Below are 19,865 nucleotides of genomic sequence, written 5' to 3' on the forward strand. Positions count from 1 at the left end.
TGTAAAGAGGAATAAACCGGAGATGAAGAAGATAACCGATAGGATTATGATTATTAGGAGAATGTTGGACTGATTTTGGTGTCTAGGTCGAAGTTTGTGTTGGATTGGATAGTTAATGGTGGTGGTCATGGAATTGACTAAGGATACAGGAGAATCTTAGTTGTTTTGCTTTTTGAGAAAACCCAATTTATATTTGTCCCCAGAATTTTTTTTGAAAGAAACAGAAAATTCAAAAAGATGATTCAAGCTTTGTTGTTGTTGGTTAAGAAAATGGAAGCTCTCAGAGAAAAAGAGAGATACAACTACTCTATTTTTTATTCTTATGAAATTTGTTTTGCAGCAGGAAAGCGATAGCGAGAGTGATGAATAAAATAATTAAAGGTTGGACCATTGATGATGACATGAAAAATTCTTCACTTCAGATTTTTTTTCATGTAAGAGGAGAATCCGATGAAATGATCTTTTGCGGTTATGATAACTTATGGTATACCTAGCTTGTTTTATTTTGTTTTAAAATATTTTTTTAAAATCTCACAAATCACCAATCTCGTAGAAAAAGAAAACCAAAATCATACTTTTAAATTCCTATCAAACTCTACAAATTCTATCCAACTTCCACTACATCTAAAATTCCCAGAATTTTCTCAAACCCTTAGTCCAATAAGACCCCCTTATAGAATTCAATTATGGATTCCTCCTAACTTTCTACAAACTATGCCACTTTATGGAGTATCCATTTAAAAAAAAAAAGACTTATGCGTTCTATTATACTATGATTTTTGAGTAAAACTCGATTAACATTTCGCACCTTTATTTTGCATAGGCAATCCTCGGCAAAATAAAAATTACATCGATTTATGTCTTGTACCAATATAAATAGCTCATCTACTCATCATAGCTAGACAGAGGTAGAGCCTAGCGCTAACAAAAATGTTTTTTATTATTCGTCACGAGAAATAATTATAAAATGTGTTATCAAACCAAAGAAAGCCCACACATTATATAAAGCCCAAATTAAGACGAGTTTTTAATTTAATCAATAGATTACTCTCTCACTTAAACACCTCTCTGGATTTTATATATAAATACGCTTACACTTCATCTTCTTTAATCCACAAAACTCTTTATCTCTCACACACATACACACTGTACTCTCTTCCCCTTATTACAGAAAAAATGGAACTGTCGACTCAGATGAATGTGTTCGAAGAGCTTCTTGTTCCGACAAAGCAAGAAACCACCGACAACTACAATTACAATAGCAACATCAACAACCTGAGCTTTAATGGCGGATTTGATCATCATCAGTTATTCTCAAATGGATGGAACATTGATTACCTCTGTTTCAACAATGAAGAAGAAGACGAAAATACTCTTCTGTACTCATCCTCTTTCATGGACCTAATCTCTCAACCTCCACCGTTGCTTCTTCACCAAACACCACCTTTACCACCACCCTCATCTTCATCTCCGCCGTTAATCTCCTCCACGGCCTCAACATTCGATGACCCTTTTCTTGAGGCCCTACAAGAGATTATAGACTCTTCTTCCTCTTCACCACCAGTGATGCTTCCAACCTCCCAAGAAGAGAGCTTCATTAATCACTCGTCGTATCCATCTCCACTGGTGGAGTCTGATCAGAGCAAAAGCTTCAGTGTTAGATACTGTGGAGGAGTAGTAGAGACAACAAACAAGAAGAAGAGCAAAAAGCTTGAAGGCCAACCTTCAAAGAATCTCATGGCGGAGAGACGTCGAAGAAAACGGCTTAACGATCGTCTCTCTATGCTCAGATCCATTGTTCCAAATATCAGTAAGGTAAAATAATAATTCTAACGTTTTATGATTTAACCTTTTTGAATAATTATAATCATAATGGTCAAAATCAAGAAAATATTCTTCCTCTATTTTTTTTAATTAATGGGAGTAATGTATTTTTCTATTATTATATGGGCTAATAAAGAGATTAATCTTTTTAATCAGTATGTTCGAACTTAGTTAAATCTCAAAATTTAAACCCTAGCTAGCTGTAGTATTTGTTTTCTTTGAAGATTAAACGTTTGGTTCAAAAGATTCGTCCTTTATACTGAGTGAATTAATATATTAAATGCGTTTTCATGAAAATAGCGTTTTCTATGTTTTCAACATTATATGTTTGTTTTTCTTGTTTGAACCTTTTTTAAGACTTGTTTAATTATTGTGTTCTTACTTTTATGGGAATCTAAGAACCTGTTGAAAAGTAGATATATAAATGTTTAATAATTTAAAAGTTTTTAAAATAATGATTATTGTTATCTTCAAAATTAGATGGACAGGACATCGATACTAGGAGATGCCATAGATTACATGAAGGAGCTTTTAGACAAAATCAACAAGTTACAAGACGAGGAACAAGAACTTGGAGTCAGCAACAGTTCACATCATTCTAAGCTCTTCGGTGATATCAAGGATCTTAATACAAACGAACCGCTGGTCAGAAACTCACCAAAGGTATAGCAAGAATGAAGATAACTTTTCATGTCAGTATTCTTGTTTTTTGTAGTTTTACATGTTAGCCCCTGTACTTGTGAATTGTTACTAGAAATACCCTCGAAATTTTACAAATTCACAGGTTGATGCGGACTGATTTTGTTAATTTTATTATGTTTTGTATAGTTTGAAGTGGACCGGAGAGACCAAGATACTCGGGTTGAGATATGTTGCTCCCCCAAACCGGGATTGCTTCTATCAACTGTTAACACACTAGAGACTCTAGGCTTGGAAATTGAACAATGTGTTATTAGCTGCTTTAGTGATTTCTCTTTGCATGCTTCTTGTTCCGAGGTACTAAGAAGATATCAAGATAATATATGATATCCTAATAATATATCTGCAATGGGAAGACTGATGAGTTTGTTTGTGCTGTGTGTGTGTTTGTCTTTATAGGCAGCTCAGCAGAGAGATTTCATCAACTCCGAAGATATAAAGCAAGCATTGTTTAGAAACGCAGGTTATGGAGGAAAATGCTTGTAAGGAGTTTTTATGATGAAATTAATGAACCAACATACTATTTATTTCATGCTTTCAAAAATTAGAAGTTTGGTGTCTATTTCCATTGCAAGCTTGAATTTTCTAGGGGGGGGGGGGGGGGGGGGGGGGGGGGGGACATTATGAGTTGTTAAAAGAAGGAAAAAAATAGATATTTTCTTGGAGAGTAGATTTGTAGATGGAGGTTATAACCTTAATTAAAAGTTCAAGATCGAATTAAAGTGTAATGATGTATCAATGAATAAAATATATTGATTAATAAAAGGTAAAAGTTTATACTGAAGGGACTCGATAATTGAAATTAGGGTTTGTACTTTGTAGATGACAATGCAGATGTCTCCGATTAGAAAGATACGTATAATAAACAGCGTATTAATCACAAAGTTTTAATGGCTAATGATGGGAGTGATTATAATGTTAATCACTGTGCCGTCAGGCCCACCATCAACGCATTCATCATTACATGGTACTGTATCAGTGTATCAACATTTAATCTTACCGATTTAACATAATTAGCGAAGAAAAGGTTAATTCACAGAAGCCTAATGAAGGCGTAAGCAATAAATTGGACAGGCCCATAGTTATAATGTTGTATCATTTGGGCCTTGGAAGGAATAGATATTGTTTTTGACGGCCAACAAGGGGTGTTCAATCCGGATATCGGTTCGGTTTAGGTTCGGTTTTTTCGGTTTTCGGTATTTCAGTTAGTAAAATATAACTACCATTCTAAATCCATATTTACTTCGGCTCGGTTCGGTTTATATACCGTCGGTTTTCGGTTTATTCGGTTTTATACCAAAAAAACATAATTATTTAGTTTGAGATCATATTATATGAATTTTAGAGTCATATTGTCAACACAGTCATTTATTAAAAATATATTACATGTTCAAATAAATGAAAAAAAAAAAGTAAAAATGCTTCTACCATCAAATAAAATAATCAAATCTATAACTAAAATCAAAGCTTCAAATTTTGAAAATAAAAATATGAAACAAAACAGAAACATGAAAGAAAAGTTTTTCCACTCTTCCATATTTAGTGTTCATTAAAGTAATACTTTTTCAATCAAACACGAAAGATAAGAAAAAAGATGTGAAATTTTTCCATTAATTATTGTCCATCAAATTTATAATCTTCATATTAATTTAGTGAAGACTAAAATAAAATAAAGCAAAAAGATCAAAAGAAGACTTAGAAAATAAGATGTCTGAATTGCGATGTATTGTTATTTAATTATAGTTCAAGTGTTTTATAAATTAAGGTTCTTTATTACTATAAAATTATGGTAATAGTTATTAACACAAATTTAACTTATGTAACAAATAGATTTTCATGTATTGTTATAAAATATATACATATTTACATGTTTCTACATTTAATCGGTTTTGTTCGGTTTATTCGGTTTAATCGGTTATATACCAAACCATATCCAAATCCTACGGTTTTTATAAAATTATATCCATTCGGTTTATATGGTGTATACCAAAACCAAACCATATTATCTATTTCGGTTCGGTTCGGTACGGTTCGGTTTTACCATATTTAACAGCCCTACAAGATATTGTCATAGTTTTTGGAAGTAGAGAATAGTTTCTCTCGATTAATTTAATGAAACAAACGGAAACTATAATAATTGGACTAAGAATCATCACATATTTGGAATGAAGTTAAACTCCCAAGAAAAGGAAAATACTCACACACACAAAACATTAGTTTTTAGTTGAGAAATGACTCCACTTGGGCACTATGAAACAACTTGTCACAATAACACTCACTACCACAATGAAATATGTTCATCTCGTTTTCTTAGTTAGATAATTATACTTGATCAGGCAATGATTAGAAAACTGAGAAAACACAAATCAAAATCTCCTGTAAAAATACAATAAGACTGGCTTGAAGTAGCAAATATCATCAATGATATATTAGTCAAGTCTAATTACGAATCTTAGTTATGCAACTTGCACAAGTATATATATTAAGCGTGAACTGTATAACATTTGTCCACATCCCTGTTTCAACATCATCAACATCTTGGTACTAATGATGAAACTTTTTTGAATTGTGGTTTATCCCCACAAGTTGTGTAGCAGCCCTTTTACAATCATGCTTGACAGATAGTGTTACAGAAACAATAAAGTCAAAAGAGAACATAATAGAACATATATGAATTGATGGTTACTTTAGTTTTTTAACTATGATAAAAATCTAATAAATTAGAAAGCATAATATAATACTTTCAAATTAGTTTGCTTGTACATAACAATATTGTCGAAAATACAAGAAACTATCAATAACACGTGAATAATCTAATTTATGATGGATAATAACCTCCAAGAGGTTATAGTCCACAAAATACATTAACTGCCATTATTTAACATCTGAATGCTTTATAATTATTTGGCCAATCCCATGTTTCTACGCAAATTGTGTGTGTAACAGCAAAAGAAAACAGGGGTTGGTATTAATCCATGTTTAATTTTAAGATAACGTATTCCCCTTATATGAACTTCCTCTACAGCCGTTATTTAGAGAAAATACACAATCTTTTTGTTTTATGTTCGAAAGCGAAATGAACGATGTATTTAATATCATTGTAGCTAGGCCTGGACATAGATCGGATATCCGGATTTTTGAAGGTATTTGTGATTTGCTTCGTATGTCACGGATATTTAATTTTTCGATTTGCTTTGCTTCAGAAAAATACAGATATTCGGAAAAACGGATATCCGGAAAATAAATAGATATTTGCTGATATTTATGAATACTTGCGGATATCTCATATGTTTTGATTAATACAAATAATCTTAAAAATTTGATACAAATTTTCTTTTGTAGAATATATTTTTACATGATATATATGATAAAAATTAAAAGAATGAGTGAATATACATATTTTGTAAATTTTTTGAACTTAGTTAACAATTATAATAACATAAAACTTAAGAAAAAAATTATAATTGTCATAAATGTGTTCTATTCTTTTTATCTAATACTTTTATATAAGTAATAATGTTAATAGAATTTATCAAATCATATGTTAGAATAATAATTATATAATTTTATACATTAAAACTTTAAATATAATCAAAGTATACATGTATTTATATATTGTCGGATCGGATCGGATATCCACTTTCCAAAATTTTAATATTTGTGATTTGCTTCGATTTTAAAGGATATTGATTTTTAGTATTTGATTTGCTTCGAAAGTTTACAGATATCCGAAATTTTCAGATCGAATCAAAATGAATAACGAATCGAATCAAATTTAACGGATAAAATGTTCCGCCCTGATCGTAGCTTCCTAGTAATATATATAATATATCAAAGAGAGAAAAAAAAAAGGAGAATAAGAAGAATGAAGAAAAATTAAAAAGGTGGCGTCAGAAATAAGGGAGCGATAAGAAATGTTTCCCCATGTGATTTGATATTCTTCAATCTCCGGCCCGCTCTTGTCTTGCTTATCATCCGTACGTTCTACATTATACTCCACTTTTCATCCATTTAAATACATTTTCTTCTAGTTTAATTTAAATTATTTTAATGACTTCAAAATTTTCATTTGACTATTTATTGTTGAGTTATTTGGAAGGTTTTGTATTTTCGAATAGTGATGACAACTAATCCTTTTTTTTGTCAAAAAAATGAAAACGTTCATGAAAATGCATGTTTTCTTATTATTAATCATATTATTCAATATCCTCTGCAATTATAATCTTTTTTGGTACGCATGTTAAATGAAGTTATAAAAGTTTTTATGAAGAAACCCATATACATGTTTTATATTTTTTCAAAAAAACATGTTTTATATAATTTCCCAGCTCTAAAAACAAATAAAGAAATGAAATGGCATGATCCCTAGGTTTCAGCGGTGATTGCGGTGCCTTCACATGCTTTCATATGACTACACAGTATAACAAATTTGTTTTTCATGATAATATAGTATTTTCAACCGGAATCTCCTATATATTAATAGTTGAAAAGATGTAATCTCAATTTTGTAATAATTAAAAAAAATTATTTGTTTATATGTCAATCAATTAGATAATTAATTAATCATATATGTCAGTCTCACATTAAAATTGAAAAACATGTTGGTTCAATTCAATTTTTATATCTTTACCAACTATATGATATCATATGATATTAACTAAAGTAAGATGGATATTTATTATATGTTATTTCCTTAAATAAAACCTACGGAATTATTCAATGTGGTTATGATATATATAGTAATTAATGATTTTAAATAATGAAGATTTGCTAATAATATGTATGTTTTCTATCATTTTTTTAATTCTTAACTATTAAAATAAATTACACAATTACATTAATCATATATTAAAAATTTAGATTTTCTTGTATATGTCATATTTTAAATTTTTCAAAATGAGTATAAATTATTAAAACTGTTAAAAGTCTCACATAAACTTTTGTGATCAATGTTTAAATTTTTTTCTATAATAAGATACAATGATAATAAAATCATATAAATAAATAATTTTATTTTAATAAGTGTTTATGTTAATATATATATATATATACTTCATATTGTTTAAATTTAATTATATATCATATACGATAGATAAGATTGTGTTTTGATTTATTTATTCTAAAATAATTGCGAATAAACAAGAGCGGTCATTTGATTTATATGTGCAAGTCAATTTATTACATAATAGTAACTGATTTTTTAGTTATTTAATATATAATTATTATCTTATTTCATATTATACAGAAAAATATAAAATAAGTATTTATTCTGCACAATGCGCATATCTTAACCTAAGTATGCATCTCTTTAATAATTTTGAATCTTAAACATTTTCTAAATCTCAGGCCAAAATAAAAGAAAGAAATGAGAATAAACTCAAAAATCAATATTTATATCAATAACCAAAATGACACAAAAAGGAGAAAAATATCGAAGATATATAGGATTGGCACGTGAAAATAAACTTCTCTTAACCATAATTAACTTTTAAATTACTAAATCATGATATAAAACCGAGCAGACATAGTTTCATTGTAACCAAATAGTAGGCATGAGATTCTTCGGCCTAAACGTTACGTTTTTATGCGATAAATAATTTTTTGACCAAAAATATTTTTAAAAATGGGATCAGTTCATTAGTAAACAAATTATGTAATTAACCAAAAAATTTTAAAAAATTGTTTAAGGGCCAAATATATTAATTCGATCAATAATATAAATTTTTTTTCTATACGATATTTCTTAAATAATTTTCATATAAATTTACCATGCACAAGGCGCATGTCTTATCCTAGTATATAGAATAAAATCTACTCTCTTTTTTTTTTCAACTCTAGTCAATAAAATTATATGAGTTTTCCTCCATCTGTTACACAAACAAAATAATTCGTAAGGCGCGAAATAAAGAAACATCGTTTTAAAAAGATAGCTTAAATGATCCATATTCCTTTTTCTTAACTAAATAGGTTAAGATTCGCGCTTTACGCGGAATGAACATTATATATATAATTTTTTGTGTATTATATTTTTTTAACATATTATGAAATTATAAATATATATTTAATAATAAAAAAGCCAGTAACTATTATTTATATAATTAAATTGGTGCGGACATATAAATAAATTTTATTATCCAAAAAAATATTTTTTCTGTTTGATGTGGTATATAATTAAATTTAAATGATAGTAACATATATACAATATATTTTAATATTAACATCTATTAAATTTTTTTTCTATACGATATTTCTTAAATAATTTTCATATAAATTTACCCTACGTAAGGCGCAGGTCTTATCCTAGTATATAGAATAAAATCTACTCTCTCTTTGTTTTACAACTCTAGTCAATAAAATTATATGAGTTTTCCTCCATCTGTTACACAAACAAAATAATTCGTAAGGCGCGAAATAAAGAAACATAATTTTAAAAAGGTAGCTTAAATGATCCATATTCCTTTTTCTTAACTAACTAGGTTAAGATCTGCGCTTACGCGGAATAAATATTATATATATAATTTTTTTTATGTATTATATTTTTTTAACATATTATGAAATTATAAATATATATTTAATAATAAAAAAGTCAGTAACTATTATTTATATAATTAAATTGGTGCGGACATATAAATAAATTTCAAAATTAAATAATAGGTGCTGACTTTTTTATTCATATGTTCAAAGTAAATAATTATATATGTTCAAAGTAAATTTCAAAATTAAAATATTTATGTATTTTTATATGGCATATAGTTTAATTTAAAATGATATATATATATATATATATATATATTTCTTTTAATTTTAATACTTAGTAAATGAGATTTTCAACTTATATATTATTTTGTAATCATTTGTATCATTTAATAACAAAAATTTTAAACCATGGATCACAAAATTTGAATGTGAGACTTTTATATATATATATATATTTCTTTTAATTTTAATACTTAGTAAATGAGATTTTCAACTTATATATTATTTTGTAATCATTTGTATCATTTAATAACAAAAATTTTAAACCATGGATCACAAAATTTGAATGTGAGACTTTTAACAGTTTTAGTAATTTATACTCGTTTTTAAAAATTCAAAATATAACATATACAGAAAAATCTAAATTTTTTATTATATGGGTAATATGGTTGTTTAATTTATTTTAATAGTTTAAAACTAAAGAAATATAATATAAGATACGCTTATTTTTATCAAATCTTTATTATTCAAATCATTAATTGTCATATATATTTTAACCACATTACACTATTCCGTAATTTTATTTAAGGAAATAATGAAGCACATTAATAATGTATTTATGGTAGTTTAATAAAAATCTTATTATATATTTAGATAGACCAACATATTTCTCTAGAGATTCTAAAAATTATTCTAGTGATGACACATGACTACAAAAAAATGTTGTAATGCTTCTCAATTAATATACAAGGGATTGAACAATATTCTTTTTGTTTTATAATAGGTTTAATACATAAAAACATCACATATAACCATTTGTATAGAATAAAACTTGAGATCAGATATTCTGAAACAAGATGCTTTCATGGGATTGTAAGCAAAATATTTAATTTTGTTTTAGTTTAATTTATTTAATTAATTAATTTTAAATATAATTTTGAATACTCATAAAATAACATGGGATATGAAAGTTTCTTTAGAAAAATAAATAAATATCTTAACTGAAAAATTCTATTTACTCTGTTTTTCAATTTTTTTTAATTTATTTTTTATTGGTGAGATATTCTATAAGTATCTTCCAATAACATGTTTTTACTGGTGACTTCATAATCACTTTGATTTCTTAGCGCGTAATGTATATAACAAATATTTAATACCAAAGCTCTTTTAGTAGATATTCATTATAATTGAATACCAACACAATAAAATACCTATAAACAACAACAATTTACAAAAATAAAATAAAACGGTTGTTGAAGAACCGCGAAGCATAGATAACGTCATCAAAGGAACCAATCCCAGTTTTGTACTTTGCAGTATGACGCACTTGACACAAGCACTGATTACTTTGCATTTTTCGTTTTTTTTCTAAAAATATACTATATGGAACTCTCTGCAAGCATTTTTTTTTTCTTTTTATCACGATGACTCTCTGCAAGCATTTAATTGCTCATTCGAGAGTGAATTTAGTTAGTTCTGACATTTTCTGGTACTATTATTTATGTCGTTTTGATGCGTCTGAAATTTGAAACTTGATATGATAAAAAAAAGAGCTTTGATTCGAACCTTCGACCTGACCTAATTTACATTTGGTGTTCTCTTTTTTGTTGCTGTACAATTGATAATTAGTGGACTTGAGCAAAAGGTAAATCTCTATCGATCAGATTCGGAAGTATTTGGATTAGAATATTAGGATAAACCAATGCATTACAAAACTGATATTCAATTTAAAATGACAAATCAGCAAAGTATAAGAATAATATGTATATATATATAACAGTGAATTTAGGTCATGAAGTGGATTGTTAAATTGGATGGGTCAGTGGTGGGGATGTGTTTTGAGCACTTGGTTAAGAAACTTGCTAGTGACGTCAATTTTGGATTCGTAACTTTAGTGCCAAATTTATGAAGTTTTTATATTTTGAGTGACCCGAACTTTTTCTCTTTCTTTTTTTTGTGTGTAAAATGGTTATGACCGAAATAAGGATCGTAGTTAACCGAGAGCTATATTGTTTTCTTCGTCCGTCCATACTGTAAATGTAATAATTAGCTCTTATAGAATGTTTACTATGTTCAATGATTAATCATGAGGTTTCTTGTTATGACGCACAAGCTTTGCAATTTAATTGATATGCTTGTTTTCCATTTAAAGTATCAAACGTGGTTGCATAAAACACCTTTTTTAAATTGGACTACTAATAAAGAACGGAAATGTGAATATAAATACAATCTGCGCTATTTCTGGTACAATTCAAACAAATCTCGAGATATCCTAAATTAGTAGTAATCTATATTATTTTGGTAGAAACAATAGTATTACAATAAAAATATAATAGTTTTTTCGGTTAACGTCTATTTCATACAGTAAGTATTTGTAATTTTGTATAGCGAAAGGAAACATAATTGAATCAGGATCTCGAAGTAGCAAAAGTCAGACAACCGTCCAACCTTTTTTCGAAAAAACCTTTTCATTCTTAGCATTGTCATGTGGTCCATAGATCTAACAGGCCTTTACACGCCGGATTCAGCTCCCGACTCGGGTCGGAGGGTCCTTCCTTGCCGCAACCGCTCACCGGAAGACCACAAACAACGAAGATGATGAAGCCCACAACCTTGTCGATCCTCAACGCCTTCTCACCTGAATCATAGCCTCCTCGTTAGAGATTTTACCACGGTGTACTCGTTTACCTTGTGGTCCGTTGGGTCTACTTCCTCCTTCTTCTTCATAAGAAGAACAGGAGGTTCACTCATAATCTCTCAACACTTACTACGGTCTCTGTAGTCATCTGCATTTACTTTGATCTGTTCCCCGCATTGAAGTCTCTCCTCTAACCACAAACTATAAAGTGGAATCCGGAAAGAATCATGGCTCATAGACTCTCAAGATCTGAAAAAGGAAAATGGGTCTCAGACTCGAGTAAGCAGACTCGCCGGCCTTCAGTCATTATCCCGGCCACTGATAACTACGCTCTCATCGAAGCCAACAAGTTCACCCTTATAGGGCGAGTAACCAACGCTAATATCCAGAAGACTAGAGCTCTAGTTGACTTTTTCCTCCAACATTGGTCCGTTGTTAGACAGTTTACAGGAAGAGAACTCGGACCGCGGCTCTTTCAGTTCACCTTTGAATCAGAGAGGGACCTTCAAACGATCCTACAAAAATCACCGTTCCACTTCAAACGTTGGATGCTGATTCTTCAAAGATGGGAACCTAATACCTCTGATGACTTCCCATCGCTTATCTCCTTTTGGGTACGTATTCATGGAATTCCTCTGCATTTCTGGAATGAGCAGACCCTTGAAGCCATTGGAGCTGGAATAGGGCTTGTAGGACCAAAGGATGTGGACAGAGGCAGAGTCCGAGTACATCTCAACGGACACAAACCTCTGGAAATGTTCTTGGACATCACGTTACCGACTGGAGAGTCTAAGAAAGTGGAGCTCGAGTATGAGAAGCTCGAGTATGAGAAGCTCGAGAAACACTGTTTCCTCTGCAAGGCGTTAACGCATGAAAAAGAAGACTGCCCTCGCAGACAAGACTTGGAAGGCAAGGTAGTAGAACCTAAAGACATTAACTACTCTAGAACAAAGGATAGTCTTGATGCATTTAGAAGAGCAAAGGATGAGAAGAAAGTTGATCGCTCCCGGGCTCCACATGTCTTCGATAGAGAGAGAGAGGATCAGGCACTTTACCATCGCAGAGGAGAAGGATATGAAACCCCTCGCGCACCTCGACCTAGATCCCCAACGCGCTCTTATTACTCAGAGAGGAGTCATTACCATATAGACCTTCCCTTGGAATCACTCAGAGAAAAGGAAAGAACTTCCTCTATCTCAAAATATGGTAACAGATAACTAAATCAGAGAAGCATCTCTAATGGGTCCATGACAGGGAAGGTAGGCCAGCGAACCCATGTTTCTCAGAGAATCTCGCATGGACAAGTCAGCGTCCATTCTCGCTTAGGAGACAGAGTATGGGTAGAGAAAGGTTCACAGTCGCAAATCTCGCACACGCCCCCTCCTAACCTACCTCGAGAGCCAATGATTATTAGTCAAGAAGTAAACTCTTCCCTAGAGCGTAGACCTGTTCTAGAAAGACTTGCCCTTCCAGTAGCGAGAACTTTACTTCCCGATGGAGATGATCTAAATGTTCAGAAGGAACCTTCCACTCAAGAACGCATGTCGGCGTTACAGAGACTGACCCCACCCTCAAATGCAAGAGTTCCCCTCCTCCTTAATGGAGTAGCAAATTCTGATTCCGGTCGCCTACAAGAGGTAGAAGTACAGTACTTGGAGGATACGTTCCCTACACACATCCTCAACACTTCTGGAGGTCCGTCTTCTTCTCGCCCTCCAACTAGAGAACGCCTCACGCTACCTCAAGAATCCCCCATCAGATCTTTAAGCGGTGACAGAAGGCACTTAGCTGAAGTCAATATGGCGAGAGTAACAGAGGAAGAAGCTAACCTAAACAACTCAAACCTACAACAAGCTCCACCCTCAAAAGCAAGGAAAGCCACTACCTCAAAGGCTACAGGAAAAAGAAAAGCATCCGAGAGACCCCCTCCAAAGAGAAGAGTGGCCCATAGCCCTCTACAGGGAGTTAGCCTAAAGAAACGTCGAGTCAGTAAGGTACAAAACTCTCCAAGAGGCAAACCAGCTAATAAAAGAGTGTCTGGGAATGCAACTACTCCCGCTATGGAGACAAGGGCGAGGAACCAAAGACAAACAAACCCGACAGTCACCCTAATTCCAGCCATGACTCGGCAAGGGACGGATTTTCGGTCCGGCCAAAGCACTCTTCCTTAGGCATTATGGCCTGGAACTGTCAGGGGATTAGAAGCAACCCTACAGTTCATCGTCTACGGAACTTACGTTCTAAGTATTCCCCAGATATCCTGTTTCTGATGGAAACGAAAAACCAGGACGAGAATGTATTCAGACTCTTTGTGAAGACAGCCTATACCAATCACTTTACAGTAGCCCCAGAAGGACTAAGCGGGGGTCTCCTCCTCTCTTGGAAGGATCATGTTGATTTGGAAATCCTTGAATCGTGCTCTAACTTCATAGACGTCAAGCTTACTACTGGACCAGAAAGCACTTTTGTTACGTTCTTATATGGGGCTCCACGACAAGAGGATCGTGCTAGTCTATGGGAGAAGCTCACAATCTTAGGAAAGGATCGAAACGAAGCCTGGCTGGTGACAGGTGACTTTAATGACCTATTGGATAATGAAGAGAACCTCGGAGGACTGACCAGATGGGAAGGTAGTTTTGTTGTCTTCCGGAGTTTCATTACACAATCGGGGCTCTGGGATCTGCAACACACAGGCAATCATCTTTCATGGCGTGGAACCCGCTACAATCATTTCATTCAATCAAGGCTAGATAGAGCGGTTGCAAATTGTAGCTGGTCCGAACTGTTCCCTACCTCGTATTGTGAGTACCTCAGTTTTGAGGGGTCTGATCATAGGCCATTGTTAACTTATTTGGATAATAATCCTCGGAAGAGAAAGAACTTATTTCGCTATGATAGACGTCTTACGAGTAAACCTGAAATCAAAGAGTTGGTGCTAGATAATTGGATGCAGTGCGATCTTGACTCTGTTCTATCTCGACTATGTCGTGTGCGACAAGCAATCATCAAATGGACGAAAGAGCAGAACCAAAACTGCAAAGTGAACATCCAAAACCTCCAACAAGATCTGGACCTAGCGTTGTCTGCTCCATTACCTGATACTGATCTCATTGGGATGCTAACCTCGGAGCTAGACAAAGAATACCGGGAGGAGGAAAGCTATTGGAGACAGAGAAGCAGGGTCATATGGCTTCAACATGGGGACAAAAATACAAGCTATTTCCATGCGATAGTTCGAGGTCGTAAAGCAGCTAATAAATTCTCGGTCATCGAGACGTGTGACGGAACGCCGGTCTATGAGGAAGGGCAGATTGCAGCAACTATAGCGGAATATTACAGAAAGCTGTTCAATTCAGGCTCGGGTGGTGATCCACAGATCGTAACAGAAGCCATTTCACCATGCGTCTCAGATAGCATGAATGCTTCCCTGATAGAAATACCAAATGATATGGAGATAAGAGAGGCAGTCTTTGCGATCCATGGGTATAAGGCGCCAGGCCCTGGCGGTTTCTCGGCTAATTTATATCAAGGTTTTTGGGACATTGTAGGAAACGATGTCTGTCGGGATATACGAAGTTTCGTTGTTACTGGCACCATCCACAGTCGCCAGAATGAGACTCACGTGCGTTTGATACCGAAGATAAAAAACCCGAAGAAAGTGATGGATTATAGACCAATCTCTTTATGCTCCACGCACTACAAGATCATTGCTAAAATACTCTGCAGACGAATGAAGCCGCTCTTATCTGAAATCATCTCTCCTCATCAGTCTGCATTCGTAGCGGGTAGATCCATCTCAGATAACGTCTTGATTACGCACGAAATACTCCAATACCTCAGAACCTCCAGCGCGAAGAAGCACTGCTACATGGCTGTCAAAACGGACATGAGTAAGGCATACGACCGCTTGGAGTGGAGTTTTTTAAGAAACGTCTTGAACCGGTTTGGTTTCCACCCAACTTGGGTTGCTTGGATCATGGAGTGTGTGAGCTTAGTATCTTACTCCTTCCTCATTAATGGAAGCGCTAAAGGGAGAGTTGGCCCGACCCGTGGGCTTCGTCAAGGTGACCCACTGTCACCGTACTTATTTATTCTCTGTTCGGAAGTACTATCATGTATGTGTGTGCGGGCACAGGAACAAGGGAGTCTTCAAGGGATTAAGGTAGCACGAGCTTCTCCACCTCTCAATCACTTGCTATTTGCGGATGATATGATGTTTTTCTGCAAAAGTGATCGGAACACTTGTCGTCAGCTAACTTGCATCCTAGAGATATACGAAGCAGCCTCTGGACAATGCATAAATCTCCTTAAATCTGCTGTTACTTTCTCAGCAAAAACACCCATAACTGCAAGACGCCAAGCGAAGGAAATTCTAAGAATAGAAGGCGAAGGTGGTGTGGGAAAGTATTTAGGGCTACTAGAGCACTTCAACCGTAAGAAGAAAGATATTTTTTCGGGGATAGTGGATCGTATTCGCCAACGCTCTCATAGCTGGGCAACTAACTATCTCAATGCCGCTGGGAAGCAAGTCCTTCTCAAGGCTGTTCTAGCTGCGATGCCCTCCCATGCCATGTCTTGTTTCAAACTCCCGATGTCCCTGTGCTAACAAATCCAGACTATCCTCATGCGCTTTTGGTGGGACGCAAAACCGGACGTGCGGAAAATGGCCTGGGTCTCTTGGAGTAAGATGACAATGCCAAAGATTGCAGGAAGATTAGGTTTCCGAGAAATATAGCAGTTTAATGATGCCTTGTTGGCTAAGCTAGCCTGGAGAATCCTGAAGTTCCCTCAGTCCCTCTTGGCACGCACGCTGATGGGTAAATACTGCCACTCAGGAACCTTTTTAAAGGCTTCCGCTCCACAAAACTCATCACATGGGTGGCGAGGAGTTCTGGCTGGTAAGGAAGTATTGCTAAAAGGACTAGGTTGGGTGGTGGGATCAGGACAGAGTATTAATATTTGGTCGGAGCCTTGGTTAGGATCAGACCGCCCACTTGCTCCTATGGGACCTCCGACAGAATCCAACAGAAACACCCTTGTCTCTGATCTTATTCACAGCTAGTCTGGTGAATGGAACGTTGAAGCGATTAGACTACACTTACCTCAGTATGAGGTGCAAATCAGAACTATCCCGCTCAGCCAGTTCTCTATGGAAGATGAGCTGGTATGGCTCCCAGACAAAACTGGATCATACTCAACCAAAACAGGGTATGCTCTCTGTAAACTGAATATAGGTGAACCTGATATCACCTTCGACTGGAAGAAGCTTGTTTGGAGAGTTAAAACATCTGCTAAACTCAAGCACTTCCTGTGGAAAATACAGAACAAAGCCATACCGGTGGGGGAAAATTTAATCAGGCGTGGAATTGAGGTTGCAGGTACCTGTAAAAGATGTGGAGTCCTTGAAACAGAGAGACACGTGTTTAGTCAGTGCACTTTTGCATCCCGAGTTTGGGAACTAATCCCCGCAATGTTCAAACCAGCGCCCAACGCAATCTCTACCACAACATCCCTACTCCTAGCTTGCGGCCGCATGATTAATCTACCACCCTCGGGACTCAGCTCTACTGATCTTTATCCGTGGGTGTTGTGGTATCTCTGGATTGCAAGGAACAAACTGCTCTTTGAAAATATGGTTATAACAGAACAAGAGGTTGCAACACTGGCAATCAGAGAAGCTAGGACTTGGCAGGCGGCCCAGAAGGAAACTCCAACGATACCAACCCATCGACAAGGAGTCACAGTACCACGGTTATGTGGTTCATCACTATCTACCAACTGTTTTGTGGACGCTGCTTGGAACGCAACCACCAAAGGAGGAGGCTTTGGTTGCATATTCAAGGATCCTTCCAGCAACATTACCATCCACCAAAATTCTGAAAACCGTTGCATCGTCGGCTCTGCTTTTATTGCAGAAGCTATAGCGGTTAAAGTTGCCTTATTGGAGGCAGCCCAGTTGGGATTAAGAACGCTGACGATTCAGTTAGATTCACAGTCCCTCATCCACATCATATCAACAAGGAAGAGGAATATTGAAGCACAATGAGTGTTGTTTGATATTGAGCACTTATGTATTTTCTTTTCATCTATCTCTTTTCAATTTGTACAGAAGCTTAACAATGCTGAGGCTGATAGCTTAGTAAAACAGGCATTGTGGAACCTCTCTAACTCTGTTTTAGTTCTTTATTATATGCAATGAAGGTTTGTTCAAAAAAATAAAAATTGGATCAGGACATCGACATCGAAAATACCGTCAGACGAAACGTGCCATGTGTTTTGTTGTTGCATACAGCATTCATAGGTAAATAATAGCTCAAATCGATGAATAATATTCACCGTTAAAAAACAAAATAACCATGTAGTTTTACCTCAGTTTAAAGTGTGCGAGTTTATAATTTTTTTAACCAATCAAACAATCATGTTTTTAAAAAATTAACATCTAATTACATCATTAGTTGATTAATATAAGTGTCATTCTCTATAAAAAATTCACATAATCAAACCACTTCATAATTTTGCCAACTGAATACATAAATAATAAAGCAGTGAACAAAATTAAATAGTGTAGAGTATTTACATCCCATACCTTAATATTATCCCTTAACAAAATTCACTCTTAAATTTATAATAGTTTAAAAAAAAATTATGATTCACATGTACATCAAAACGAGATATTTCAACATTTTTCCTCCTTTGTGTTATCTTTTAGCTAAATTAAATCTAACAAAGAGGAATGGGAAAACGCGGCGGCTTAACAGGTGGTGAGTGCGGTGGACTTTGGACATCAACGGTGAGGTTCTCTGGCCGAGGTGGTGCACACGGACACGGCAATGCTATAAATTTAGGCGTATTATCTCCAGGCATCAACACCGTTATGCTTAGATCCTGGGGTTTCTTCAAATCCTGTTCACAATAGTTATTTTTAGTTCATAATCAACTCACTAGATTTATATATTTATTTATTTTACTTTCTACTTACTAAAATTTTCAAAATTCAACCTTAATAAATTACAATTTCATCAAGATAGTAATGTATTCCATATGCTTTTTAACTTACTTTCCGATTTCTAAAATATTTATAAGAAACCCTATTTTGGATTTACTCAAAAAAAACTTGTGAACTTATTTTTACTAAATTTAATAGTAACTAAAATCTTTCAAACATACGAGATTTAAATCCTCCATGAGAAATGGAAATAAAATGTTGTGGCAAATATGTTTTCCCTTTTTTTTTGCTGGTAAAATCGTAATTTATAATAATTTCAGAAAATGGGAGAGGAGAGTATACCGGAAAAGGGGGTCTAGGTTTGAACGGAGAGGACTCTATGTCGGCGGAGGGATGACCAGAGGCATTGGCCAAAGAACGGCGGAGCGAGCGATGTTTGTCCCAATGGTAACAGCAAGAAAATATCCCGGAGAGGCTGAAAATGATTATTAGAAGCAGAGCTGTGCCGAGAGGGAATCCTAGTGACGGCCGAGAAGCGTCCATGTGAGGCGGCGAGGATCCTTGAGTGTTCTCCATCTAAGGTGGCGATATAACCGAAGGCTGAGATTGTGAGATGAGTTTGTTCTCTCATGCGTTAGAGAGGTAAACAGAGAGAAGAGAGAGGGAGCTTGTGTGAGTTTGGAGAAAAGTTAAACAGGGGACGGGGAAGGAAGAGGAGATATTGAGCGCTTATTTATAAAAGAAAATTCACTTTTTGTTATAAGATAAACTTTGAAATGATCCTCTACCCCTTTACCAACTCAAGCACTATGATCATCTACTCATCAAGCACGATGATCATCTACTCATCAAGCACTATGATCACCCACTCATTTACCAAATCAAGCACCATCTTTGATATTTTATGCATTGTTGTTCACTATAAATACCATCACTCATCTCACTCTTTTGTACACCATTACATCTTCTTCTTCTTACTTATAATAAACTCTCTCACTTATAGTAGTGTTATTTGCTTCATACGGATATTAAATTCTACTCTTATTTAAATTTCTCGATACT

The 19,865-nt window shown here is 34.3% G+C and overlaps 3 protein-coding genes across 3 annotated transcripts; 2 read left to right on the plus strand and 1 right to left on the minus strand.

Moving 5' to 3' along the window:
• The first annotated feature begins 928 nt into the window (after window positions 1–928).
• On the plus strand, window positions 929–3,050 carry LOC106380210 (transcription factor bHLH93). The gene is made up of 4 exons (XM_013820015.3): window positions 929–1,815; window positions 2,305–2,487; window positions 2,653–2,820; window positions 2,923–3,050. Exons 1-4 carry the CDS (start codon window positions 1,177–1,179, stop codon window positions 3,007–3,009), a joined length of 1,077 nt encoding a protein of 358 aa, XP_013675469.1. The 5' UTR covers window positions 929–1,176; the 3' UTR covers window positions 3,010–3,050.
• Window positions 3,051–12,084: 9,034 nt separating this feature from the next.
• On the plus strand, window positions 12,085–13,074 carry LOC106379105 (uncharacterized protein At4g02000-like). The gene has a single exon (XM_013819117.2). It carries the CDS (start codon window positions 12,085–12,087, stop codon window positions 13,072–13,074), a length of 990 nt encoding a protein of 329 aa, XP_013674571.2.
• A 5,384-nt stretch (window positions 13,075–18,458) lies between these two features.
• On the minus strand, window positions 18,459–19,522 carry BNAC02G43960D (uncharacterized protein At5g65660). Its single transcript, XM_013823040.3, has 2 exons — window positions 19,146–19,522; window positions 18,459–18,760 (listed from the first exon to the last, which is right to left on the minus strand). Exons 1-2 carry the CDS (start codon window positions 19,377–19,379, stop codon window positions 18,578–18,580), a joined length of 417 nt encoding a protein of 138 aa, XP_013678494.1. The 5' UTR covers window positions 19,380–19,522; the 3' UTR covers window positions 18,459–18,577.
• Window positions 19,523–19,865: the final 343 nt, after the last annotated feature.

This window comes from Brassica napus, chromosome C2, assembly GCF_020379485.1.
Source record: "Brassica napus cultivar Da-Ae chromosome C2, Da-Ae, whole genome shotgun sequence".
NCBI lineage: Eukaryota > Viridiplantae > Streptophyta > Magnoliopsida > Brassicales > Brassicaceae > Brassica > Brassica napus.

What these genes read in the sequence shown, in the direction of transcription:
- LOC106380210 (XM_013820015.3), top strand. Translation starts at nt 1,177, where the DNA reads ATGGAACTGTCGACTCAGATGAATGTGTTCGAAGAGCTTCTTGTTCCG. An exon ending in TGGTCAGAAACTCACCAAAG is followed by an intron (nt 2,488 to 2,652) that starts GTATAGCAAGAA and finishes TGTTTTGTATAG; the next exon opens with TTTGAAGTGGACCGGAGAGA. An exon ending in TGCATGCTTCTTGTTCCGAG is followed by an intron (nt 2,821 to 2,922) that starts GTACTAAGAAGA and finishes TTGTCTTTATAG; the next exon opens with GCAGCTCAGCAGAGAGATTT.
- LOC106379105 (XM_013819117.2), top strand. Translation starts at nt 12,085, where the DNA reads ATGGCTCATAGACTCTCAAGATCTGAAAAAGGAAAATGGGTCTCAGAC.
- BNAC02G43960D (XM_013823040.3), bottom strand. Translation starts at nt 19,379, where the DNA reads ATGGAGAACACTCAAGGATCCTCGCCGCCTCACATGGACGCTTCTCGG. An exon ending in AACCTAGACCCCCTTTTCCG is followed by an intron (nt 18,761 to 19,145) that starts GTATACTCTCCT and finishes TATTGTGAACAG; the next exon opens with GATTTGAAGAAACCCCAGGA.